Source organism: Columba livia, chromosome 4 (genome assembly GCF_036013475.1).
Source record: "Columba livia isolate bColLiv1 breed racing homer chromosome 4, bColLiv1.pat.W.v2, whole genome shotgun sequence".
NCBI lineage: Eukaryota > Metazoa > Chordata > Aves > Columbiformes > Columbidae > Columba > Columba livia.
The window spans coordinates 44,011,720-44,038,640 of record NC_088605.1 but is presented as its reverse complement, the minus strand read 5'-3'; the positions used below and the strand labels follow the sequence as shown (position 1 = coordinate 44,038,640).

The window sequence follows — 26,921 nt, the reverse complement described above, 5'->3', positions numbered from 1 at the left end:
TCCTTCTGAAATAGCTGTTCTTCTTGTTGTAGGTGAGATCTAATAGTACATGGACATCTGATAACCCATTAGTACAGTAAGTAAATGTTGCAAGTAATGTCTAACAGGAAAGCTTCATAAAATTTGTAACCTGATTGAACACTACCAGCATCTTTGGAAGCTTTGCCCCACTTATATATGTAAATAAGAGCTCTTACATTGTGAAAACTAACTGCAAATGATAATGGAAAGTGAAGACACTAACTGTTGGAATAGGGCCTGCAGAGGTTGCACACACCTGTGTGGCTGGCACTTAGCTCAAGTGCATAAGAGGAGAGCTTTGTGAAAAATGCCTCCCTATTACATTAATGTATCCAATCTTAAAGGTTACTCAACAGGAATGAGTGGTACTTTGTGTCTACTAGATTATGAATTGGTTGAGGGACTTGAAGTGAATTAGTTTAAAATAGAGATCTTCCATTTTTGTCAAACTCTGTGAGCTGGATTTCTTATTTAGTATTCTGCAGCTTACTGGAAAGTGCTTATTTACAAAATAAAAATAGAGAAGAGATGATCAAGTATAATTATGCTGAACATCTGTGAATAGGTCTGAGGTACAGTGTGATTTGTAGAGTGTAAGCACATCTTATTTGTCGACTGAAATGTCTGAGGTTTGCTTGTTGGTCAGGCTACTCAGGATTGGAAATTTAAAAAAAAAAAAGCCCAGGAGCTTTGGCATCAGGGACTTTTCACAGTGCTCTGAATACAGTTTCTGGCTTTCTAGTCTGGCTGCAGTAATTATCAACTCTGGAGCACTTGGAAGTAAATCTACTTATTTTCTCATGCTCAAAGGTGCCAAATGCTTGTGTGCGCACACCTGAAGTAGGAGATATGTCTCTTGTGTTGTCTGCTATGACTCCTGTGTAATTTGTGCTCCTGTTAGTACTCCTGCACAGATGTTGACATGTTATAGAGGTTAACCAGAGTTGGTGTTTATAAGAATGAAAGTTGTTTTTTTGGAGGTGTTGGGTTTTTTGTTTTGTTTTACTGTGAAAAGTACATCAAATGATGGTGGTATGGAGAGCTGTAGCCTCACTCCAGCTCTCTTGTTGTCAAATTCTGTAGTGGTCTCCCTCTTTCTAAGTCTGTGCTTTCATGAGAAGGCTTAAAACAATTTGGTAGGTAACCCCTACAACAAGGGAAAGATGCCATTATCCTGACTGCTCTTTCCTCCTGTCACACCAACCCTATCTGCACGTTGTTGCCCATCAAATCATTCTTGTCCAGGTGCAGCATGTTTGCAGAAAAAAAGCTGCTGATGATTGTCTGCTGGTTTAACAAGTGGAATTTGGCTCCAATAAGTGATAGTGTAGGGGCAGGGGAAGAGATAGGACCCCTCAGCAAGGAACAAGAGAGAAAAGGAGTGACATTGCTCTGGCTCCTGATGTCTTTGATACTTGTGGGCCATTGGACTGGCTCAGCGGTTTGTGTGGGGCAGCAATTTGGGCTTCCAGCTAGGCTTTGCAAGACTCCATGAAGCTCCTCTGCTCTGACTTAACCACTTTTTAAAAATTTTAGTTAAGCTGTTGGTGATATCCAGTGGTTTAACTTTTTTCTGAAGGGCCCTTAGCCCATCTCTTTCAGAATTCATATGAATAAGACCGTGGGAAGTTAGCAAAAGGCAAATGCACAGACTGACCAGTATTAAATGGCCAAGCACTGGGAAAGGGTGGAGACCTGTATAATAAATGCTCAGGTGGTATGGCTGAGAGGGCTGCCAAGGAGCTTCTAAAGAGAAGATAACACCTAGATTTGAAAAACTCTCAAACTCTGCAGTCAAATTCTGTGATACGTTCAAAAGGTGTCACTTGAGGCAATACAAATATTAATGGTGAACAGCTGATTTTTCCCTGTTATATAAATGGCAAGGAGGATCACAGAACCGATGAAGAGCTTCCCCTCCTATTAACAAGTAGTCCAAGGCTACAGCAATAAAGTTCATGTAACTAAACATGAACTATTTCACAAAGTAACTGAGTCCTGTGCCAAAATTCTGCCAGTCTTTCTACCTCCTTTTCTTTCTAAATTAAGAAGTCATATAACAGTTAAAGCTTTCTGCTGATCACCCGTGAAGCACATTCTTTGGGTTTCTATAAATATATGGTTAAAGAGAGCACAGCTGAACATATGAAACAGGATTTTGAACATAAAGGACAGTCAGCTGAGTGAGAAACCATGAGACTGTGACCTATAAGGCTTCCAATCCCATATAAAATTAGCTGAAGTGGCCACATGCGAGTAAACCACATGCTGGAAAATGACTGTCATGACAGTTGCAGTCAGTTGTCCATCTGGCACAATACCAAAGCTAAAAGAGTTTAAGCAGTACACGTAGAGGAGCATCTTGTCTCGAAATCCTAAAGGTCAACACAAGGCCAAAGGGCTTAGGAGTGACAGTCAAGCACTTAAAAATAAATATAATCTCATAAACTGGATTTCTTCTGTTTGGAGCTACAAGAAAGGTTCTACTGTGATCTGATAAAACGGTGTTTTAAAGAGGGCAGACTGCCCTGAGGAAGGAGTTTCCCACCAAGGAAGAAAGCTCCTGCTCTTACAGGCAGAGAAATGTTTGTGGATGTGGAAATATGAAGTAACACTTAGGTCTGCTTGAGGTCTTCCCAGGGAGTGGTTGTGCTCTCTGATAAGGGTGTTGTGGGGTCAAGGGCTGGGATGTTTGGTTCACAGAGATGTTTTGCATACCATTGGCTTGAATTCCAGCCCTGTCTATTACAAAAACTGTTTCAAATATGTCCTTAATTTTTACTATTTTAGCTTTATTTTACTACCTCATCGTTTTTTCTGTAGGCAAAACAAGCCTGATGAATTTTATCCTCTTTTCTGCTCGTTACTGTCCCATAAATGTTTTCATTTTAATTTTTCTACAATTTTGTACCACTTTTTTCTTTTTAAGATCTGCACAGGCCCTGTTAGCCTTAAGATAAGTCACTGTTCACTTTAACTTTGAAAAATGTAGGGTTTTTGAACTGAGCATTTTTTGAACTCTCTGTGATTCTGTAGAGCGTGCAACTTTTGTGACCTTGAAACATGGCCACACCATGACCAATGTGAAATTAAAAATCGTGTTTCTAAACCATCAGCTCCTGCTGCCCTCTGTAAGGGACTGACTTGTGTGTGGGCACTACAAGCCATGGTTCAAGTGCTTCAATTCTTCAGGTTTGTTTCTAATAGCGAAAATAAACCTTACCTTTTGATTTGGGAAGCAGAGATGCCTGGGATGCCTGGGCCGTCACAGCCTGGTTGGTGTGTGGGTGAAGCCATCCCTCCTGCCTGCCCAAATTCCAGGCCAACATGGCCCTTGCATTGTGGCCTTGTTGATCAAGGATACAGGGAGGTGGCTGCCTGGTGGAGGGGGACACAAAACAGAAACGGAGTTAGTGCTGAGGGAAAGCTAGCTTTCCTCCTTCGCCCTGCTCCTTACCATAACTGTACTTCTGGCTGTCTCCTGTAGGAGTGTGATGTTCCTGACGTGAAGGGGTGGCTGAATCCACGGGCTGGTCAGGCAGGCTCCTCTGCATACCAACCTGATGCCATCGCTGAAGTGAGCGATGGACTGACCTATGTCAGCACAACACAACTGGGGACGTAACTTAGACACCAATGTTTCAAGTGATTTTGTCAGACCTCTGCTATTCAAACCATTTGTGTTAGACCTAGATATGGCTACACCCACCTCTGGTTTCCCATGTGCCATTTGCCTCTGACAGGAATGCAGTAGCCTCCCATGTTGCTCATAGTGGGTAAAGACCAAAAGCAAAACATGAAAAGCCCATTTGTAATGTTGCTAAATAAATTCTGAGTGTTGTAGGTAATTTGTTGTCTAGTGGGAGCAGTCAGGGGAGTAGTTCTGCATTATTACATGCTTGAATTAAATGCAGTCTGAAGAAGAGCTGGTGGCTTCCCAGATGTGTCTATAAGCTCTTGACAGATAAGGAAGCTAGTAACTCAAGAATGCTGTTCTCGTCTTCAAAAGACTCCTGTCCTGAGCCTTGTGATGTTTATGTTGCTGCTAAGGACATAAACTAACTAGTTAATCTCTGGGATCATGCTAAACTTCACAGGGAAGGTGGCTTACCTCCTCCCTCCCTTGCTTCTTTTAAAATTAGTATTCTCCGCTTTTCTTCTAAATATATGAAGCCTTTTCTGCATGTCTATTTTTGTGGCTAGCAACTGCTCTGCCAGCCCCAGTGAAAGGTGGTATGGACTTGGTAATTTGTGCTGAGATTTCAAACCTCGTTCTGGTTTGAGCTGGGAGGCAAAATGCTTGAAGCAGGGGTCTCTAAAAATTGCTGTCCCGATGAACATGAGTGGCAAACTGCACCTGCAGGTTGTCTTACTGCTGGTTGTTAAATATCGATAAGTGTCACTCTTTCCCCTACAAGAGGGGACCACACTAAAAAGCGTGTAACTACAGTTTTGCACACAGATGTGCTGCTTAGTGGTCTGGGATAAAGTCTGTGGCAGCATCAGACCACACTTTGCATTCTAACACTTCCAATAGTTCAATGATGGTTGGCTGCCAATGTGCACACCACTGCCGCCTTTCTCAGAGCTGTGGTGCTGAGCTGGGTTGTGTTGTAGTTGTAGTGTTGTGGGGCTGAAACATGACTGTGAACTTTACAGAGCGGAGGGCTTGCTGGAGTTAAATGCAGCTTTACGTGCTGTGCAATGGTGTATGGCGTAGAGCATCCCGATAGCACAGCTTATCGGTGTAGTGTAGCACTACACAGCAGTACCGAGATTGTCTCTGGATTCACCAGACTTATCTCTAGTCACTGTGTAGCACATCTTAATCTTGGTACCATGCTGAGTTAAATGCATTGATTAACTATGCCTAATTCTTGATTAAGCTTGACTGGTGGCAAGTCTGCAATTTTCACCCTGTGTCTCAGCTTAAAAGCAGCTCGTGTTTGTTTTCTCAGCATTCTGGTAATTACCACCATTCATTACAGAAGGATGAGGTGACTGGCTAAAGGTATACACGGAGGCTGCAGCAAAGGTTAGTACTGGATCTTCTGAGTACTAAAATGATGCCTTCATAATTGGACTGTCTTACTGGCCAAGCTGTGCTGGGGTAGAAGGGGCATGCATACACCTCCCTTTTCCCTTCCTGGCAATTGCTTTAAAGAGTCAGAGAGAGTGTCTGGCATCCAGACATCTTTCTTTAGGGAATGAAAAAAGAGAGAAAGAGTTCTCTCATTCTTATATGCTGGCTCGAAAGATCATTGTGTACAATTAAAACTGTGTCCATAAGAATAATTTAGCAGAAAGTATCTACCATGTGAATGCTGCCAAGGAAATGTATTTTGGTTTTCTAAACACCTGCTTCTTTTCTCATATGCATCTTTATTTTTTGCTTGGGATGCATGAGTGATGTGGGGTAAAGTAACTCATGACAAGCTGCTGAGCAACACTTGCTGAGAAATGGCAGGAGTCGGTACCACTCAGGAGAAGTGCTAGTTTTCAGAAAATAAAGGCAAAAGTGAAAGATCAAACTTGTCTCTGAGCGAGTTTCTTGTTTGAGGCAGTGGGAAGGTGTTACAGACAAGCATGTGGAGCATACAAGATGTTAACTTACTGCTTCACAGAAACAGCTTATGCTCTTTTACACATTGGTGTGCAGGTATCTGTAATGAATGTTCTGCTGTGGCAACGCTGCATCGTTATATCTGTCCATTTTAATATAGAAAATAGTAATATCATGCGGTTTTTCTTTGAAGTATATGTGCGAGCTGAAACACTGTAACCAGTCTTATGGCTTTACGCTCTGTGGAAGGATAGGGGCAGGAGGAAATACAAGAAGAAGCAAAAAAGTAAAATCATCAGTCCTGAATGCTACTTGACTCTGTACCAGTGTCTGTTATGAGTTCCTGATTCAGTCTTGGTGCTGTTTATTTTAATCTGTGTGGTGAGAATCAGATGAAAAGCAACCATGACCAGGCAAGATGTGACTGTGATTCTGTAAGGGGAAAAATTGCTGTGGCAATCCTGGCCATTGGTTGTGGGTAGCTGGCTGATTTTGGCCAGCTGCTGGGTAGCTGTAGATGGTGGGTGCCCTTGGGGATAAGGTGACTTTCAGATAATTAGACAAACATACAAACTGTGTCTTAAAACAAAAGATATTGAATTACTTCTTTTGGCTGCTCAAGATGAAGTTTCTGAAGAGAAGGACAGCAAGTGCTGAACCCAGTTGGAGCCTGAATTTTTCCCACATGCCAAGGGGAAGAAATGCAAGATTTGACAGCAAGAGAAAGGGAAGGGTAGATGCCTGCTATGGGAAGGAATACTCTTTGTGTGACAACAAATTATTTTGATCTTTGTGTTCATTAGATGAGGTCAGGTCTCTGAGCTCATTGCCCAGGTGTATGGATGCTACTGCAATGCAAGGGAAGCAGCTGCAGCAGGTGAAGAGGACATCAGGTCTTCCCCTCTTCACCAGCATAGTCCTCTTAAAGCAGTGATGACATGGGAATCCGGGGCAGTGGGTTTAACACTAGTTAAGCCAATCTGCTGAATATCACTTGTGTTCACTGGTAGAAATCTACCCTTACCTACATGCTTGCAGCAGGGGTCAGATGAGAGCTACTACTTATGGCTTGAGAATCCGTAGCCAGGTGTTGAGGAGGAGAGGGAGAAGAATGAGTTGTCTTTCCAGCATCGCCTGCCCATTACTTCAGCTTAGCTGTCACATGAAAACTGCACCCTGAAGGACTGGTGAAGTGACAGAGCTGCAGCTGGGCGCAATACCAAAACGAGCGTTTTGTCAGACCGGTGCCGATTCAATTCTTCATTTCTCCAGCTGCAGTTAGTGTAAAAGCTGGCTTCAGATTGCTTGCCAAGCTCTAGATTGTCATCAAATAGCACAGCTTTGCAGACCTTATTACCCTTCACAGTATGTCATACAGGACCTGACTGTTATTCCACCAGAGACTGTCCAAGCTAACCTATTGAAATATATCCTAGTTGTTCCCTTACTCACTCCTAAAGCCCCCTGCAAGGGTAGCTGTCATTATTCCTGATCTTAACACCACTCTAACAAGAGGGGTAACTCCTGGAAAAGTGAAGTATATATCCATTCTGTTTCCAGTTTGTGACTCTGCTTCTTGACAATTACAGAGCATTGGCAGGGATTTGGGACTGCTGGTAGATGTCAGCAGGATCCAGCAATCCAGCCGAGCATCTCCCACACCTGTGAAAGCTGTAGAAAGGCATCATGTAACTTTTGTTTCCTTCAAGAGTGGGGTCGTGGTTCTGTGTGAGTTATGATCACGATTGTTGGTGCTCTGAGCACTGGCAGAGGAAGCTGCTGATAAATTAGGTGCAGCAGCAGCAGCTGCAAAATCGCTGTCCTGCTGGCTGAAAAAAGGCAAAGTCATCAGAGAATTAAGCTGAACTGCCTAGCATATTTTGCACTCAGAAGGCAGCTTTGTAGGAATTATAAGGAAGATGATGCCGTATAATTTTTTTTCTAACTTCTGTTGAAACTACAGCTGTTGTTCTTCAGGCCTAATATTCTTCCATGCAATGAACTGCCCCCACTCAGCTTCTTCAAATAGGATCAAAAGGGTCAGCTGGAAAAATCTATAAAGAGGTGGAACAGTCTGAAGAAGAATGCAGAGGCTTTGAGCAGTGGCTGCTTGGCAACCAAGGTCAAATCACACCTTAATAGCTGGAAGTACACCCAGGAGTTCAGACGTCTTAAATCAGACCCTAATGATCATGACTGGGTAGAAGACGAGAGTTCACAACTCCAGACTAGTGTGTGGAAAACTGGCTGTATTCTGCCAACAGAGAATAAGAAAATATTGTCTTCTTTTTTCAAAGCTTTTTGCTCACATGAGATTGAGGCTTCACTCCAGACATCCTATAAAAAAATCAGTAGGGAACCCCAAAGTAGTAGTAACCACTCAAGCTGTGCTGTGTTTGGCACATGGGACTTCCACTGGGACTGTGGGCATCTTGTTAATTTAGACAAAATTACATTAATGATATCCACTTCTAAATTGCTTTTCAAACTTGTACTTCGGTGTAACTTATCATGAGTTACTTTGGTCACATGTCTCTCCAGTTCAGGACTTGTGACTGCTATAATGCTATTTGTACCTTTTGCAGTGTATTATTTCAATTATACATGAAGTGTAGCAAATTTTAAGTTTCTGTAATTTACTTTTCAACTAGCTTCCTTTGCCCAAGGTAACTAGAAGCTATTAAAAACTTGCGTTAAAATCAGCAGCATAAATAAAGCTGCCTTCTGTATTTCACTCTTGCTGGCACCAATGTTGCCTGGCATAGTAAAAATTAAATTTAAAAGTATCTGTAAATGTGAAATCTGAACTTTGAAATGCTAAAACTTTGAAATAAAAGCACTTTGTTAGTGTAGCTCTGATGCTGTGCCATCTTCAGAAATTGCTTGGACCTAAAGAACCTGGCAGAAGTCTGTTTGACTGAGCAGCTGACTTCTGTCTGGTCAACACAGAGTAGACTTAAGTAGACCTTTAAGACCAGTTCTCTGTGCATTTCTCAATCTAGAAGTCATGAGCAAGACTTGAACCCACAGGCAGTGAAATCAAAAGATGGGGCTCTTCTTAATCAGCCGTCATGAGAAGTCGGTGCCCAGCCACAGCCCCTGGATAAATCCTCCTCTCTTGCATTGGCAAAGTTGAGCTTTCTTAGCACAGAAAAAAAACTAACTCGATTGCAGGGTGGTGGCTGCCAGAGGCACGTGAGTGAGGCAATGATTTAGTTCTTTAAGTTGACAGACCTCAGCTCTTTCACCATCTCTGTCTGCCCTGGGATTGTGAAACCTCTGAGCACGCTGCAAAATTCATCAACATAGTAATTCCTTGTTCCCAAAGGTATAATCAGGTGAAAAGCTGGCCCCTCAGCCTGTGGTTCAGCAGAGCTCCTATGAGGCTGCAGGGCCGAGCACGTGGCTGATTCATTTCTCTTGCGCAAGACTGCCTGCACTGCTGTAAGAAACTGAATTGTTCCCAGGGGCGGGCCTTGCTGGAGTTAAATACATGCCCTCCTTCATCAAACTGCTTTCTGTGATTTCTGCACATTTCACAAGACAGTTGAGTTACTGGTGAGTAAAATTTACAACCAGAAGCCTCAGCCCCTCTAGAAAGTCAAAGAGGAGTTGTAATGCATCGTATGTATTCCAAAGATTAGTTGTTAGTTGTTCTGAGACACAAGTTTAACCGATGCTAATGTAATATTAATACATAGTTTCTTCTAATAAGCTCTTTGCAGCTGAAAAATGTGATCACTACTACAAAACAAAAAGCTTAACCTTCAGAAAATGAAGGGTCTGCAGCTAGCAGTTTGACTATTTAATGAACTCTCTCAGCTAACAGCCTGTATCCATGCTGTCTTAGTATGTGAAAAATGTGCTTGGTGCCACAGTGATGTCAGGATCCCCGAGCCGATCGCAGCTTATGGCTTCCAGCTGGGCTGCGGAGGGCTGGGAGGCGCCACAAGCTGAGCAGATGTGGCTTTTGATGGAAACAGCATCCAAAACCTACCTTATTTCCAATGTGTCCTGACCCAAATCCCTGATTAGTCACGAAAACGTTTACCTTCTCTGCTATAGCTCAAATGTCACAGTTTTCTGTTCATTTTTCTGAGCCCTCCTCCCCCTTGCTGATGGCTGCCGTTGGCTCGGCTCAGGTAACTTTTCTGTGGTGACTCAGATAGTCGGTGTCCACTATTGCAATTGAAATCTGTACTATTAGAGAAGGGCTTATGTGAGGCTGGCTGAGAAACAGGGGCCAAATTTGGGAAGAATTCCTGTTCTGATGAGAGGAAAAACTCCAGGGAGATGTTTAATTGCTGCAGATCAAGTGATATTAATAGTAGAGGTCTTTTATCCTTTGTGTTAATAATGAAATGTCATGCTGCATGGATGTGCACCGATCAAGTTACTCTCTTCTTTCACTGGCCAGAATTCTTTCTTTGTTCACCCTACTCTCTCTACAGTATTTTTCCTTCCTGTTCATCTTGGCATATCTAAAATTAGATGACCAGCTTTCCCAGGCACGCACCTGTCCATGCTTATAAAGTTTCTAGTGTAGTATTTGAAGGCCGCAAATAGATTAGTTAGCTCTTTCCCTTACTGTACGTTCTTAAAAGGGAAACTGCTGAGACAAATCTTTCAGGAATGTAAATGGCTCCTTTTGTCTATGCTACAAATGAAGAAATGAAGATAAATGTCACCCATGGGTGATTCCTTTGGAGACTACTCAAGTACAGCCAGATTGCTTTTGTTCACGCATTCCAAGCTAACGCCGTTTTCATACCTGAATTAGGAAATCTGGGATTTAACTGATTAATATGATGCATGTATTTTCAACAAATCATGTATGTGTTAGGGGTTCATCTACAGTACAAGGGTCAAGGATTACTGGAGTGCTTCTCCACAGTCTGGAGGCCAGACTGGAAGGCAGAAGACAACCGATGGTGAAATCCATTTTACCGGGCTGGTCATGTGAAGAGGACAGCGTGGTCTGTGACCTGCCTGCGAGTGGGGTGTGCGGGTGAGCAGAGCTTAGCATACGGGTCTGCACACACAAGTTTTCAAGAATTCTGGATCTTTGCTTGTGGTGAATGCTCTTCGCTCATCTTTTTCACTTCAGGCAGAACAATTCCTGATGTTTGTGGTCTTTCTTCTTCTGAGGTAGGTAATGCACAAACCGCAGTTGCACAAACCGTGGTAGCGCATCCAGGCTGCAGTTTCATAAAAATTGCTTGAATTTAATGTTGATGAAAATCTGATGTTCCAACTTTGAGTCAACGCGTCATGTGTCAGGCTTTCAGCAGCATTAACTTGCCAATGCCTATAATAAAATCCGTATCCATCTGGCTATCCTTAGCCATAAAGCAACAACAAAAAAAATAATCTCAGTTACCCTGAACCTGTTTTCTTAACTGAACCAATCTGGATATGTCATATGCTATTTAAAAGCTCATATCAGTAGCAGAGTTGTAATCAATGCTTTTGTTTGAATATTTTGTCATTAGAGCACTAATTTTCTCTCAAAACTTGCCTTGAGTAGGAGAGCATTAATTGTTTTTTTTCTTTGTTTAAGCTGCATGGATAATTGATGTTTAAGTTGTGCGTAGGCAAAAAAGCCGGTATGTAACTGATAGGAGGAAGAATTTATATCTGCACTGCAGTTATCCTATAAGGGGACCAGAATTTCTAGGTTATCAACTCTTTGTTGATTATTTGCATGCCTCCTGTGCTTTGCCAAACAGTCAAATCTGATTGTCTTTTAATACTGCTGCAGTAGGGATTTATTATTACATTAGGAAATAAAATAAATCTAAGGTTGCAGAAGGTAACACTTAAAGGTAGGATGTGAGGAGAAGTGTGGGTTTTTGCCATTGGGTTTTGTAGCTGTTTGCTAGACAGCAGAGGTATATTGAGGATCAAAGCTGTCTATGCAATGTCAAATTCTGAAACAAAGTGTGAGAGAAAACTGACTAAAGACCTCTTCAGTTCCTACCTCTATATCTCCAGCTTCTGCCTTGGTCTCCTCCCGGCTTGCAGCCCTTGTCCCCATCCCATGCTCCTGCTGTTGGTTTTGGGCTCTTCTGCTCTCATTTTTTTTTCCATTTTCACATCCACCTTCCCTCACTTTGCATTATTTTCATACCTTCTCATCTTTAGACCTGTTCTGTCTTTTCTGTGTTCAAAGGACATGGAGCACATGCAGCACTAAAGATGTTCACTGAACTTAGGTGATAAATTCTTATAGATTGCTTCTGAGAATGATGAACTGCTTGCCCCAAGCTGTAGGGCTTTGTCAGGTGAAAACTGCAAAAGCACAACCTCATCGTGATGGCAAACTTGAGGAATTTCAGGTGTCCTTTCTAGAGTTATTACGTGTGAGAGCTAACAAAACCCATTGCTTTACTTGTTTTTTATAATAAAGGGAAAATAATGCACTTTTCCATTCCCCGATTTCTGAGACAAAGGTGATCCATAATAGGTAAATCTGTTTTTTTAAAAAATGAGACTGTCCATCCACCATAAGCTATTTTAATGGAATGATTTCTCTGGAAAATAGATAAATCACCAAAAAGTAGTTACTTAAAAAAGAATTATAATTACAGGCAATGCTGCCTCTAATACTTGACATACAGAAACCTGACTTACATTAAAATATCACTTAGAACAGAAAAAGAGGAGAACTAATATCATAGGCAGTACTATATTTCTCCCCACCTATCTGGACTGATAAGTATTCATCTTTTTGCTTGGACAACATTTTTAAAAGACAAAACTTAGCCAATACAATCAGCAAAATTCTCCTCCTTCATTAACTAAGTGCCCAAGAGACAAATGGACAAAGAGCTAGGCTCTCCTATTCAAGAGGAGGTTGCACATTAAATGATGCAATAAATTTGCCCTGGGTTAAAAGTGAATTTTCTTCTAGCATAAAAATCACCTTTCAACAATGCTGGAAACTCTACGGTTTGCAGGCTAAAGTGGTAGAAAATAGCACTTTAGAGCTATGGATGAGATAATGCAGAAGCAGTGTGTGTCTATGGCAGCATCCTTTACACCATTGCTGGAAACAGACTCCTATGGCTGCAGTCATTTATGTGGGGAGGAGAAACTCCCTGAAATGGCAGTTTGTCTTAAGTATTTAAAGTTTAGTATCAAGTAGCTGTCTTCTAAATAAATTCTGTGGAATGTTGTACACAATTAGGTAAACTGCTAAAACCCATAGTTACTGTTTTTTCCGAGATTATTGGTTTTCCCGATGAGACTCTTAACAGTGCATTTCCCATATGTTATCCACTCTATGGAACTGTATGTCTTATTTCACATGTGCCTCATTTAAAATATTTAGTAGTAGGTATTTTTAATTTATGACTAAATATTTCAGCATCTGGGAATGTCAGTAAATACTATTTGTCTCTTTTGTACCTAAGGTGACTAGGGAATAGGCAAGTCAATGCTTTGAGATATGATATATTGGCATTTTGCTTGTGACTAGCAGCCTCCTCAAAACTGAAAGCGTGACCTTTTGTGAAATGGCATTCTTTTATTGAACAAATGTGTTTTTAATGTATTCTGTTATAGCTGCTTGCTGTTGTGATTATATGAAATTGAACTGCCTTTTGCAACAGTGCAAACTACAGCAGGAACAAAGGGACTGAGCTGGTTTTGACTCTATTCTCTCCTGCAAATCTGCAGAAGGATCTGTTGTAGCTTCTGCAAATCAGTAGCTGCAAATGTTAGTTCTTAACTTCCACAGTTTTGCTGAGGGGTAGCCTGAAGTCATGATTTAGTGACATGAGAAATGAAAGAAACTTGAGCTGCAATGTTTTCATGATTATTTTTTTTTCTTTATAAGTAGAAACATTTAGTCAAGCCAAATAAATCCTTACAATTTTAACTCAAACTATAAACCAGCAGTGGCCGAGAACAGGTTATGCGAGTTCTTTGTGAAATCCCTTTATGCAAGAGACAACATTCTCTTTCCATCAGCTGAAGGCTGAGACACGGCAGGTCAAATTTCTGCTTATACCGAAGCCCCACTTCCCGACAGTCCTGCAGCAAGCACAGCGTCAGCAACTGTAATTCCTGACATTTCTGACTTGGAGGAGGGGAGTGAGAAGGGTAGAGGAAATCTATTTATTTTAGAGAAAAATGGAAGATATGTTAATTGCTGAGAATGTATCAGCAGAAAGCACAGAGAAGAATTTTTTTGTAGTTCATTGCTTAAAACAAGAGTATATTCTAGGCTTTGTACATAAAGAAAACCTTCAAGATTTGAGTCAGCATGCAGCTGACAGTGTGAAGGTAGGAAAACTAACCTCTGTTGGGAACAACGCTGTGTATAGTGAGACATGACAGCCATGAGCTGGAACTGCCACCTTCACCTCTGAACATGTCTGTGTTTTGAACTGTTTTGCTGCTGCAAAGTACATAGGCAAAGCTCAGAAGAATACCATCGTAGCCTTATCACTAGACTTCGTTGCATCCACGGAGACAGAAGCTACTGAGAAAGTGCACGACCTTTTTGTTACAAAGAACCGTGACATGTTAGTTACTGAGATATTCTTTATTCCTTTTTGTGTGAAAGTAAGATACCAGGAAAAATGTATAATGTTGGGAACAGAAAGTCTGTTGTTGGTAACTTCTGGATTAAAAAGTTGGGATGCACTATTCTGTTAATACACATGGAGGGAAACTAAAGACCAGAGGGACCCAGTGGGGCTCCCCAAGGCATTTGTGACTTGAGATCCACTTAGGACACAGCTTGTGTAGGTGGTTCTTGGGTTTGTTTATGAGGATGTGTTTCCAGAACGTGTCTGGTTCTGACAGATCCTTTCTCTTCCTCTTCCAGAATAACTCAGAGCCCATCCGGGGAGTATCACCATGGTATGCAATCGTAAGTGACCTCTGCATAGGGAGGCAACTGCCGGCATTTCTTACAGCAACCATGTGATGGCTGGATGCAGTTTGGCAGCTTTGTGTGTCCAACTCATGGTGGATCTGGGCCTGAGGTTTTCTTTCTTTTGTTTAGTTGCTTTTTTATGTTCGCATCTAAACTAAACACTAAGGAGTAATGAAGAAGAAGGATGGTCTTGTGGTTAAATGTATTCAAGGTGCAATATGGAACTGGGAGCTATGTCTGGCTCCACCACATCTATGGCCAAGGACAAACAATTTAAGATCGCAGGGTTTTCCCATTAGTGAGATGAGGATGAAAGTCCTCTGTGGGTGAATGAATAGTTTGAGTGGTTTGATTCCCAACAGAAAGAGCTAGAGAAAATTTAAGGGAAAAAAAAAAAAAATTCCAAATGGACCAAATTGATAGTAAAACCAGAGAGCAGATAACTATGCTGTCACTGGCTCTTCTCTGCTCTATCAGATCAGTCGTGATTCTCGGTTAGAAAGAGGATGCCCTGTGCCACGCATCCAACAGCCTGTTTGCCGCAGCTGACCTGCTGCGTGGTGAGACAGGCAGGTGCTGATCTACGTGCCAGTGAGATCTGTGACAGAAAGTGGCATACATGTAAGAGTTTATCATCTCTTACCTTGCTCTGTAGATGAACCTGAACAAGTAGTTTATCCTGTCGTACACTCGGGAAACAGCACTGAACAAAAGTAAAGCAAGAGTCAATCTCTGGCTTTCTCTGAGTCTCCAGCAGGCTTTACAGTGTTAACAGTGAGTAGCAGAGAAACTATGTATTTATTCATTCTGATTTCACTTGCTGTAATGGGAAGTAATTCCCCTGAAGTCAATGGGATTGCAGTGGTGTAAGAGCTGCATCAATTTCTGTGCCCTTAGGTTGATGAGAAAAATAATATATGACCATAACATAGCAAACATATATAGAAAAGGCCTCAGGGCAGGGAAACATTCTGTAAATGATATGGAAACAACATATTTAGCAGATAAGTATTTCAAAAGTAGGAGGCTGAGGAAAGCTTGCTGTTTGGCCAGTATAAAGAGCTCTCCCCAATATTTTGCCTTTCCACCTCAGCACAGAGCTTCAGCTCTTCTAGAAGCAATCTTCCTTCACCAGCCGTTGCCGGTGGGCCAGAGAAGTTCACAATAAGGCAAAAATGATCAATCCCCATAAAAGACAGGTGTGCAGGAGAGGTAGCTGGGCAGCAGTCATCTTTCTGGCTACTCCAGTTTCATGTTTAGTGTGGGAAGGCCGACCAAAATCGGGAGGAAAAAGAGGAAGGAGGGTGAGGAACCGAGGGGACAAAGCCTGTTGCTGTAACAGAGGGTAGCCCCCTTGTACGGCAAAGGCAGAGCACGAGGTCCCACCATGACCCGTGACCTTCCCCTCCCTGCAGCCACAGCCCCACGGGGTGACCAGCCACCACGCAGCCCTTCTGCTCCCCAATGTCCCGGCAGCTGGAGGCGATTGAGCAGCTGGCAGGGAACCAAAAAAGGAGGATAGGTGGAAGCACAGAAACCAAAGAGGAGCTCAACAACATGGATATAGAATAAAGATGAAACTGAGGAGAGAACCATGTTGCTTTTTTGGCTTCAAGAGTGTGATATGAGTCATTATTCCTTAAAAAAGAAAAACAACGTTTGATCTGGCTGCAGGGAGCGGGGGGTGGGTTGCAATCAGCACGATGCTCATGTCAGGCAGGTGATGAAGGACAGGGCGGGCAGTGGGGGGAAGCAGTAAGGAGATCATGAAGAAATGTTTTCTGTGCTGTCCCTGCCTTAGGGCAACAGGGTCTGCCTTGGTTCTGAGGGAGGTGGAGACTTGAGAGAGAAAAAAGAAGGCAGAGTTCACACCTCCCTTTCTTTGCAGCGGATCAGTCTTTTTTCATCTCTAACACAGGATTTGGGTACATTCCATGCACAACTCACACCTGATTAGTTAAAGAGGATTATATTAACGCAACTTTGACTGTAGGCAGTCTCAAATCAGCTTTAACTTCACAGAAGCATATTAACTGCAGTGATTTTTTTTTTTTAAGATTTGTTTTTAATCACTACAAGCATGTCCTCAGAGAAGATTGCAGCAGTTTTACTGCAATAGCTGAAATCTTTGTGAGCTTCGTGAAGGAGGCCCCCCGCCCCGCCATCGCCGGTTTCGCATCCCAGTTAGAAAAATCCCTTTTCATTTCTTAAGCACAGAGAGATTCATTCAGTAAATGACAGAAAGAAACAGGTCATTCTGAATGATGGCAGTGGCGGGGAAGGGACAGCCTGGTCCAGGGAGTTCAGAGTGGAAGTTCCTCACTGGAAACCTACTGGGGTACCAGTGATGGGCTGGGAGAGAATGACTGAGAGATGGGTGAAGCATTATTAAGATATGGATGGAATTAGGGGACCAAGCCCAGAGAAGTGTTTGGGCTGCAGGATGGTGGTGCTAGTGGCTATTTAAGCAGCTACATCACCAGTCCAAAATATCTCAGTTACTAAAAGCTGCCTACAACTTAGTTATTTGCTTTTTCCAACAAGGAAAATAGTATGTCTTGTGGGAAATCATGAGGATGACATACCCAAGAACATTGCATATTTGATCACTAATAATATAAAGTAAACATCTTTAAAATATTTCCAGCAACATCTGTCCTAGTTTAACTACTGGTTCATGTTGCATTCCTTTGTGGAATGATACTCATCCCAGAAAGCAGAGCATGTGCCACTGCCATCCATTACAAGAGTTAAACTTGTGGGATTTTCCCTGTCTAGTGAAGCTGAATTTCCTTCAACCTTTAAAAAATGCTTTCTTTTCATTTTCCACCATTGCATAATCCTGATTCTCCAAAAGTCTGAGTGCTTGCCTATGATCTTATATATTTAGTATTTGGCTTGGATAAAAAAGGAGCACAGTGAGATAGTGGTTTCACTTATACTGAGGGAAAAAAAATCCAGAAAAGGGAGATGTACCAGTTTAATAGGAATACATGGTAAACCTTAGGGGCCTGGGGAGTTGGGCAGATTAAAAAAATTAGAGCTTTCAGCCAACAGAAGAGATTAGCATCATCCTCCAAAGGGGGACGGGGCGGGGGAAGTGGGAATTAATAAACTACTTAAAACTGAAAACAGCAAATAATGGTAAAGAAGAGTGTGAACAGAACTCCCTCTATAGCCACAGATGCCAAGGCTGCCTGGACAAGGCATATTTGCCCTGTACTAAGGGGTGTAGATTATATGTCCTAAAATAGAAAGTACTGTATTGAGCAGGTATATGTGTTAGCATTTTGGAGGAAAATATTTCATTTTAACTGACAAGGACTGCCTTCTTGGTAGTTTTACTATTTTTGCCAAAACAGTAATTTTTTTACAGCAGAATTTACAATACATTCTGCTTCTGAGGAAAAGTGTAAGTATAACACAACTGAAATAATCTGTTTTTTTGTGAAAACAACTTTTCTGTTGTTAGAGGGGGGAAAAAAAGGAAAGGAAAGGAGCTCTTTTCTGTTACTAAGAGTAGTAAAATTCCAGCAACTTAAAAAAGTTCGGGATGTGAATTCTTCACGACTTAGAAATATGCAGAAAAGTCTTTGGAGGCCATGAAATACAGGTATTTATTGGGTCTTGAGCTACCTCTGCAAAAGTCTATTTTTTTTCTCTCCCAATATACAAAGTGATTGAGAAAAATCAAACCAATGAAATGCAAGCACGTTATAGCTCCATCTATAAAGAAACCGAGGTGTGTCAAGTACCAGTTTCCCTATAGGGATGTTTAACTCTCTTGTATCAGCTCAGGAATGTTGCTGGTCCAAGTCTGGGTAAGAGGATGGCAGCAGAAATTGAGCAGAAGGAGAAAGGTTGGGAGAGAGAGGGAAACCCCCAAATTTCACAATAAGGCAGATGTTGTGACACAAGATGGGGCTAATCTGTTTTACTGAGACAGTACCAGCTCAAGGACTCCTGTGGCAGCTGTTCTCCTTATTCATGCAGTGGTAAATCCTCCCTCTAGCAAGCTACAGATTGGAAAAAAGAGTTGTTTAGCATTTCAGGGCTTTGGTTAACATTTTGGCTCCCTTACTCAAGCAAGAGACAAAAAAGGAGACCACAGCTGTATGAGGCCGGGTTTCCCTGTAGGGCTGTCTACCCCTGGATGACGTTGGCTCCTACGTCAATTCTCCACACTATCAGTGTAAACCCCCTCACTTCTCGTTGGCATTGAAACCAGTAACCTGGCACTGGGCTGCTGTTATCACAACCTCTCTTCCCTGTAAAGGCGGCTGGACTCTGCTTTTGGCTACAGAAGTGAGATAAAGGATAGTGGGGAGTGGGACTGAAACAGCAAGTACAGCTAGGCTTTTTTTTGTTGTTGTTACAGATTAGATACGGACTCTGCAAATCAGAGATAGCAAGACTGACCTAAAGATACTGAGTTAGTTTCCATAGCAATGAGTCCTATAAGTTCTCAAAATATTCAGGTCTCTATTAGGCTAGAAGTAGATATAAATAATCTGCTTACATAAGGGCATGCCGGTTCTCATCCAGCAAACCACTCAATTTTAAGCACGTGAGTATCAAGATGATGGATCTCCATAGGTACCTGACTGTTATGCTCGCTTGGGAAAGAAACACTCTTGGTGAAAAGTGCCTTTATGCCTCCAGGTAGCTCTTTTTCAACCCTGACCCCCCTGCCTGGGACTTTCACCTGTGCTTCCTGCTGTCAAGCTACCTTTAATGCGGACTTTGGGTTTTTTTTCCATGAGACAGGTCTGTTCCTCTCCACCAAGAATGAGAGGCAGCACCGAGCACTGCTCCTTCCTCCAGCCTCCTCTCTAGCTTGGCTGGAGGCACCTCGGGCCCTCCACCTCACGATTCAGGTGAGATCAGATACGCTTGCAAAGAGGAAGAAGCACACTCCAAAATGTGAATACTGAATAGGTACCTACTCGCAGGAAGCCTCCTCATCCCCTCTCCCTCTGTCTCTTCAGCAAGGACTAGATTGAGTTATAAAGACGTGACTGATGGTGCACTGTGTTTCCCAGCCACAGGTCCTGCAGCATCCCAGTGGGATGGTGTGACCGGAACGGGAAGTCTCTGCCACGACGGCACGCAGAGCGCACCACCATGGTGGTGCACCAAGGAGGTACATCTGGCCACTCTGTACATGTCCCCAGCACATACCATGATGCTGTCAATTAACCCAGTGTAAGTTGGATGGAGCTCATCCAGAATAATATTGCAAGAGTGGGACTACAAATTCAAAATACTTCCATCTTCCATTTTCAGTTGTTTTGCTGTAAAAAGGCACAGGTAACCAGTGAACAGGCTTGCGTAGAGTCTTTTTGTAACCCATGGTACTAAAGCATATAATAGCTCGTGAAACTGATCTCTGAGAACACCATGTTCCATTAGAAAAATCTAAAATATGTTCTTGTAGTCATGAATTGCACCAAAGTTATTTAGCTTAGAAATGCTTTTCACAAATTAGCATTTATTATAAGACTGAAGAGAATCAGGACTGAAAGGTAAATCAGGGAAAGCAGAAAGCCTATGGTGAAAAATAATCCCCTGAATACTTCAGGCAGCTTCTAAAAAAAAAAGGTGCTAATGACTTAAAGAATCTCAGCATATTAGGAAGAACCAATTTAATTTTCTGATAGTGCAAGCTTTTGTGAGACACTCCATTAGCTAATTGAATGCATTTAATTTATTTAGTTCCAACTTGGATGACTTTGTTTTCCTATCCACCTTCTTATGGTGAAAAGCAAATAAAATATTTCCCAACAGCGAATTGCTGCTTCTTTGCTCAACAATCAATTTAAACTGGGATTACTTTCCAAGCGCTTAATAAGGTGTGTGTTTTATGAATGCTTGACGAAAATGACAAAGCTGCAGCGCTGCCTGATGGCGCTGGCTGCCTTCCAGCGATGGACTGAAGACAGACACCATGGGATCACAGGCTTTGTGGAAGGCATTTTTATGTTGTAGCCTGTCACCAGGCTACAAGAGTCTCAACAACACACTACTGTAATAACCAAAATAAGCAGTAAGTTGATAATGACTTCCTACACCCAGCAAGCTGGGAAGCCCACCCGTGCCGTAGTCTAGAGAGCGATTATAGCTTTTGAAGACCAGCTGGCCCATCTGTTCCCAGTCCTGCTGCTACTACCAGCAATGTGGAGTTCAGCTTGGAGATGCTGCTCATGCTTTTCAAGGGTTTGTCTGTTGCACCCAGTTGAGCTGCCGGCAGCTGTGGCTGCAGCGCTGCTGCTCCAGGTTGTACAAACAGGCAAGGGGAAAAAAGAAACTGTCTAAAATGCTGTGAGAGCTCCTTATACTATGGGACACTGTGAAGAAGTGTCCTGGGGGCAGCAGCTTCTGTTTGCAGTGTACGCAGGTGAGAGCAAGGGAGGGAGGAGAAGGCTGAGCGCAGCCGTGTCTGTGTGTCTGTCTGCCTGGCCTTGCCCTCCTGCAGCACCCTGCTGCTTGCCACATCTGCAGCCATGCAGAGCCACTGTTACGTCTGCTGAGCAGGGGCAGGACGCGCTTCCACAGCACTGGGAGCAGGTGGGCATGCTTGGAGACCCACTGTGACTGTGAATGTGATTCAGTCATCACCTGCTGCTTCCCAGGCACTTCCCATTTCCAGTGGAGATCATTGCCTTCCACTCATTAATTTACTGTATTTCCCAGTGGGTTATTCTTGGGGGAAGGAGAGGAGGTACAACAAAACTCCATGAGCGGCCCTTCTCCATAAATGTCCTTAGTCCTTTTCACTGCTCTGTGTTTTACCTAGGTCTCCATTATGAGTGCCTCAGCGTCAAAGCTTCTGGTCATTGTGAGCCTCTTAAAGTCTTACATATTGTTGTCATGGTGTAAGTTCTTTTCACATGCGTGGTTTTTCTGGAAGACCTCTGCCAGTCTCATAGAGCTTTTTCTACTGTCACGCCCCAATTTGTGTAGCACATTCCTAGCTGAAGATGATTATTGCTAATTATTACTTTATGAACCTGAGATTTCTTTCAAGATGCATTAATCAAAGTAACTGGAAAAATTAATTCTCACTGAAAACTAAATGTGGTTCTGTGAAACAGGGCTCTCTCTTCAAAGGGGATTAAATATTCCCCAGAGAGCTCTTCTAGCTGCTTGAAATGTATTGTAGTTTAGCTCTGGAATACTTATATTGATTTATGAGAAAGCAACACTGAATACTCTATTATCAATGGTTTTCTGCAGCAGTGGGTGCCAGCAGTAAGCTTTTGTTACATCTGTTGAGCTTCAAAGGCAAGTATGTCAATAATTTGCCTATTCCAGGAATCCTCAGAGAGTGTCCTCATAGGGCCGTGATTAGAGCAAATTTAAAAAAAATAATAATAAATGGTTACCATGGACTTTGGTACCGATGTGTTGCTCCATCTTCAGCAGCCTGTCGAATTTCTCCTCTCTGTCAAAGAGAAACAAAAAAACCCACTATGGTAGAATGTTAACCTTAAGGTATATATGCCCCTATCCAATAGTACTGGGAAGGAAGACTAGGTTCATTTCCACCTGAAAGATTAAGGTAGAGGTATGACAATGAAATTATGTGAAAAATAACAATTGTTACTAGCTTCCACATTGTACAAAGTTTGCAGAGACAGTGAGCTTGGCAGCAGCTTGACTCCTTTGAAATTTTGAAAATAATTATCTAAAGAGGCAATAAAGTGTCAGAGAAATGCCTTTCTACAGGTTTGGTAAGCAGGGGAAGAACTGTTGGAAAGGAAAGGAATTATTTAAAATGCATCTAAAGGTCACAAATAGAAAACAGGAAAAGGATAAACCCCAGTCTACGCCAGACTGTACCACCAAGATCATAGGACATAAATGCAGTCAGGATAGCAAGTATCACTGTAAGTCAAGGTTCAATCTTCAGTAATTAGCTGGTTTTTAAACCTAACTTGCTTGAGTGAGATAACCATGTATATTACATTTGTCTTGGGGAGGGAAGCAACACAGCGCAGCATTTATGTTTGTCAGCAACACCTACACCCTGAGTAGTCTTTATTTGAATTACTGTCATGTTTATCTGCAGGCAGGACTTGGACCATATGTTGGGAAAAGTATTGGTACAGATAGCTGAATCAGGGCTCCTCTGAAGGTCAACAAAATAAGGTGGCTTAATTGTCCTCCCTGACTTCTCTGCTTCTTGGCCTTATTTGCTCTATGTAATTGTTCAAGTCCTGTATAATCAAACAATAAAAATGTCAGACATAGACAAAGCAGTGACAGTTGCTTAGGCAATTTGTTTTTCCTGAACCCACAGAGTTAAAGTTGTTGAAGTTGTGGCTCATGATTTGACAAAACTGTACTTAGAGCGGTAGCCAGGCAAAGGCTTTGAACTGGGCCATGACTTCCAGTTTGTCTCCACACTCAGAATTGTTCTTCCCTTCACCCTTGCTATCCTGTTCTCCTCCTTCTCTTTGTTCCCCTTAGGACTGTACTAAAACAATTGTGTCTGTCTTGTGGCCTCCTTCAACTGTTGCAGAATTTAGATGTGCACTTAAAAAAAATAAGCACCCCTGTTCCCAGCCAAAGACTGAAAAGAGATCTTGTTCTACGTGCGAAACAGTGCTGTATTTGCAGTACCTAGTGAGTCTGTGCATTGGGGAAAAACTGTGCCTGGGAAAACAGCATTTCCCTCGTGCAGGTGTCATAGCCCGGTTAGAGACATTATGAGAAGGCAGCTGAGTGTGGATGTTGGTGCTTGGACCCAGGCGTTTAGGTTTGTCCCCTTTGCTCAGATGGAGAGGGAGTTGCCAGCACTCCTGTGGCTGCCAGAACAACTTGCAGTGTGGAGGACATGGACCCCCCCTTCCTGCCCCGGGTGCTGCAGGCTGGGCCAGGGCGGGCTGCAGGCAGCTGCCCCCCCAGTAGCCCCCAGAGCAGTCTTGGCTGATGTGCTGTGGGACAGCAAGGCAGTCTGCATGGGGACACCCATCACAGCAGTCACTGGGAGTTACATTTTTTTGTGTGTATGTGTTGTGGTTTTTTGGGTTTGTTCTTTTTTTTTCCCCCCTAATAAGACATGTTGAGAGATAAGGGCATATAGCACCTCTGTTTCTCAGAGATGTGAAAGGAAATAAACTGAAGTTTTTCTGTGGTTTTACCTGGCAGACATGAGCAACTCAGCATACAAACTCTAGTAAAAGGAGCAGCAGCAAATTACTCTTTAAAACCTTTAATTGGTTTTGACTCCACTGTACCATTTGCACAAAATGGAGATGATTCCTGCCTTGGGGAGGTATAAGCTCCCAGGTCACTTTTGCCTATTACAGCTTGAGAAACAGAGCTCCACTGAGCATATCTACCCCCTCTGTACTAGCTGTGTGTGTTCAGGCCCAAGTTCACAGAATCAAGTGCCTGAAATCAGTTGAATCCGTATTGCCTTCAAGGTCAAAGGCACAAGGCCCTGACACCACCTACCCCATGCTTGCTTTTACTTGTCTCGACAGGCAGCCTCGCTATTTCTAGACAACGCAAGCAGCATCAAGGACTGGGGGATTTGGGCCAAGTGTGAGGTCAAAGCTGACATGGAAGAGCAATTAGATAATCAGCTTCTGAAATCAGTGGCTTATTAAGCATATGTAGCCCAGACATCACAGTGATTGGCACATAGCGCTACTGATGCCGAGGGGCTGTTAGCTGAACCAGCAGCTTCTTGCTCCAAATACAGGTGATATTTAGGAAGAGCAGATGATCTTCCTTCAATCTCTCGCCCTGCCATGGCCATTAGGGGTACAGGACAGGTTAAGTTGTCCTCTGGGTTTGGTTTGGCCCATGGGTCACAGTGCAAAGCTTTTTGCATTAGGAGAGGGCTTATCACTACGGAAGCATTTAGGTTGTTTTCATTTGATATAAGCTTAATCAAATCAGTATTCTAAGGGGTTTTGTTTTCATGGGCCTAGCTGTCACGGAAACAACAACAAGCAAGAACAAACTAGAGTAAAAGTCAGACAAAAGAGGCAAAACAACTGTTTTGATCAGTAGCTTTAGGGAATGGTGCTCGTTTGATCTAGCAGGTTTATCAGGAGTAAGGCTAGGGAAGCCGACTGCAGTTACGCACAGCAAGCCGAACTCCACACACGTTGCTGACCATCACAGGTGTCCTGCACTGGACAGCATGGTCAGGCTTAAATATGCCCAACAATACAAACGTTGTGTCCAAGTCCCTTCTCGTATTAAAACAAAGTATGACTCTTGCTGTTATATAAAATCTTCCTTGCTCTTAGTAAGCGCTTATGCAGACCTGTGAATGTGCATGGCACTTCACCCATGAGAGAAATTGCTTCCCTGCACTGATTGCTCAACAGGGGGTGAGGGCAAGGACTTCTTGTGGTGAGATTGCGTAGCATGTAAGGCAGCTAGCTTTGGAGATGGACATGCGTAACCCTTCTGCACTGCATTGATTTTCACTCCCTAGCAATTATGAAATAGGGCTGGGTGTTTATTTTTGTAATAATTATATTTACTGGAAAGCAGGAATGATATTTATGAATTAGAGCTCAATTTAGCAAAACTTTCTACTGGGGAAAAAAAAATGTTGTAAAACCAGTTGCAAAATGTCTTTTGGGGGTGATGGTTTTCATTTGGAGGTGTTTTTTGTTTTTTGGTTGTTTGTTTGGTTTGGGTTTTTGATTTTCATTTTTCTTTTTCTATCTTGAAGGAAAAATAAGTGGTTTTGGCATTCCAATCCTAGAAAAATATTTTCTCCCTTGTGTGTTCAAGTTCTTTGGCCAAATACAAATAACAGGTTCTTTCATACTTTTCTGTGGCTACAAAGAGAGTATCTGTTCTGTCTGTCATTTTAACTAAGGAATTTTCTTTGCAGTTATTCAAGCTGATTGTTGTCTGTCTTCTATCTGAAGGGTTATTGTATTCTTTATTGTGAAAATTCTCTATACTAAGAAATAATATTTATGTCTCTACAAAGACATTATTTAAAACATCATCTAGAAAAATCATCCTCAAGAAAACAAAAGCATTTGTCAATAAAGAGGGTGCATTTGTTTGGTGCAATCAAGGAAACATAAATAAGGGTTGCAAAGTGTCATCTCTATGGTGACGGCACTAAGTCCCTTGTTCAGCAGGCAGTGTGCTTTCACTTTCAGAAATTTAGGGGTGTTCACAGGGGCAGAAGCACTGCAAGTTAAGAATTACCACTTTGCATTATATGTTTGAAAGCATTATTCTAATAAGATTGGGTGTCTTGAAGACGGTTAGAATATCTCAACAGTGTCTCTCTGGTGTAAAGGAGAGTCAATATAAGCTCTGAATTTTAGCTTACAATTTGTTAAAATTCATATGATAAATGATGAGCTGAAAGCTTTGTTTTTCTAATAAAATGTTCTAAAAGCTATTTATTTTAACTTCACTAAGGAGTTTAAATTGTTTTTATTTCAGTCTGCATTGAGAGCAATATCTGAAGATCAGAAATGAGAGAAGTTAAATTATTTGATGATGTTTAGCTGTTTGAGAGACTTGGAATCCATGTTTGCTATTGATTTTACACTAAGAAAATGGTTCAGAAACATTTTAGAACCAGAAAAAAACCACTTAGAAATACAAAGTAGACCATAAAATCTATAGACTATAAAAAAGAAACCCCATTGAATACTGAGAGTTCATTCTATATTGGAGAGCCCATTGATGAATAGATAGCTGATAACGGAAAGAAACCTTTTGTATTATGCCAAATTTAACTGCCCTTTGCCACATGGGGGATATGGGGGCAAGGCAGGAGGACCTCTGGTCACCTGTTATGGCCAGAGCTGCAGAATGTGTTGGGCTGTAATAGCACTTTTTGTGCCATAATTTAGAGAGACCTAACATCCCCCTTCTCTGCTATTAAAATCCAGACTGTGTGTTGGCACACAGCAGTGCCTCTGTGATGTACCTGCTCACATCGGACAAGTTTTTCCTAAACGACTACTGCTTCCTTACAACACACAGCTCTGCACAAACATACCAAAGTGTCCCTTAGTACTGCACATTGGCACTTTTTTGTTAAGAAGGAAAGAATTCAGATACATATTGTTGAATTAAGAAAAATGATATCATGAACCTAATGTATAGTTATAACAGATGTATACCCATACATGGGTGCTATGGATATGTGTAGTATCTGTGCACACCTGTATTTGTGTTTTCACAAGTTCAGACTCACACCAGATTTGTTTCAGCAGGAAATGTTTTTAGAGTAATGGCAGGAGATGTTAGCCGATGCAACAGGTCTTGCCAGGACTGTATGTCTGTTCAGACTTTGCAGAGAAACGATCAATGAAGGCTCAGAGTTTGATTTAGAAAGATGGTGTACAGCAGGAACACATAATGGGTGTCCTCGGGGTTCAAATGAGGCTGAGTGTCTGAATGCTGCTTTTATCTTCCTGCACCACACTAAGTCACAAAGAGTCA

At 42.2% G+C, this 26,921-nt stretch overlaps 1 protein-coding gene and 1 long non-coding RNA gene across 5 annotated transcripts in view; one reads left to right on the top strand and one right to left on the bottom strand.

The window, feature by feature from the left end:
• SPMIP2 (sperm microtubule inner protein 2) overlaps window positions 1-26,921 on the bottom strand; it is a 43,708-nt gene that overhangs the window by 6,328 nt on the left and 10,459 nt on the right. Inside the window, exons 3-5 of one of the 2 annotated variants that reach the window (XM_065061453.1) lie at window positions 21,857-21,915; window positions 15,115-15,174; window positions 3,245-3,399 (exon numbers count right to left, since the gene is read on the bottom strand). In XM_065061453.1, coding sequence (XP_064917525.1) covers window positions 3,245-3,399; window positions 15,115-15,174; window positions 21,857-21,915 — 274 coding nt within the window. The remainder of the gene's footprint in view (window positions 1-3,244; window positions 3,400-15,114; window positions 15,175-21,856; window positions 21,916-26,921) is intronic. The other variant, XM_065061454.1, reaches the window with a different exon arrangement.
• LOC102086415 (uncharacterized) overlaps window positions 5,065-26,921 on the top strand; it is a 46,689-nt gene continuing 24,832 nt past the window's right edge. The window contains exons 1-3 of one of the 3 annotated variants that reach the window (XR_010472286.1): window positions 5,065-10,732; window positions 14,421-14,465; window positions 19,239-19,676. This is a non-coding gene — a long non-coding RNA (uncharacterized LOC102086415). Of the gene's footprint in view, window positions 10,733-14,420; window positions 19,677-26,921 lie in introns of all 3 variants that reach the window. The other 2 variants (XR_010472285.1, XR_010472287.1) reach the window with 2 other exon arrangements.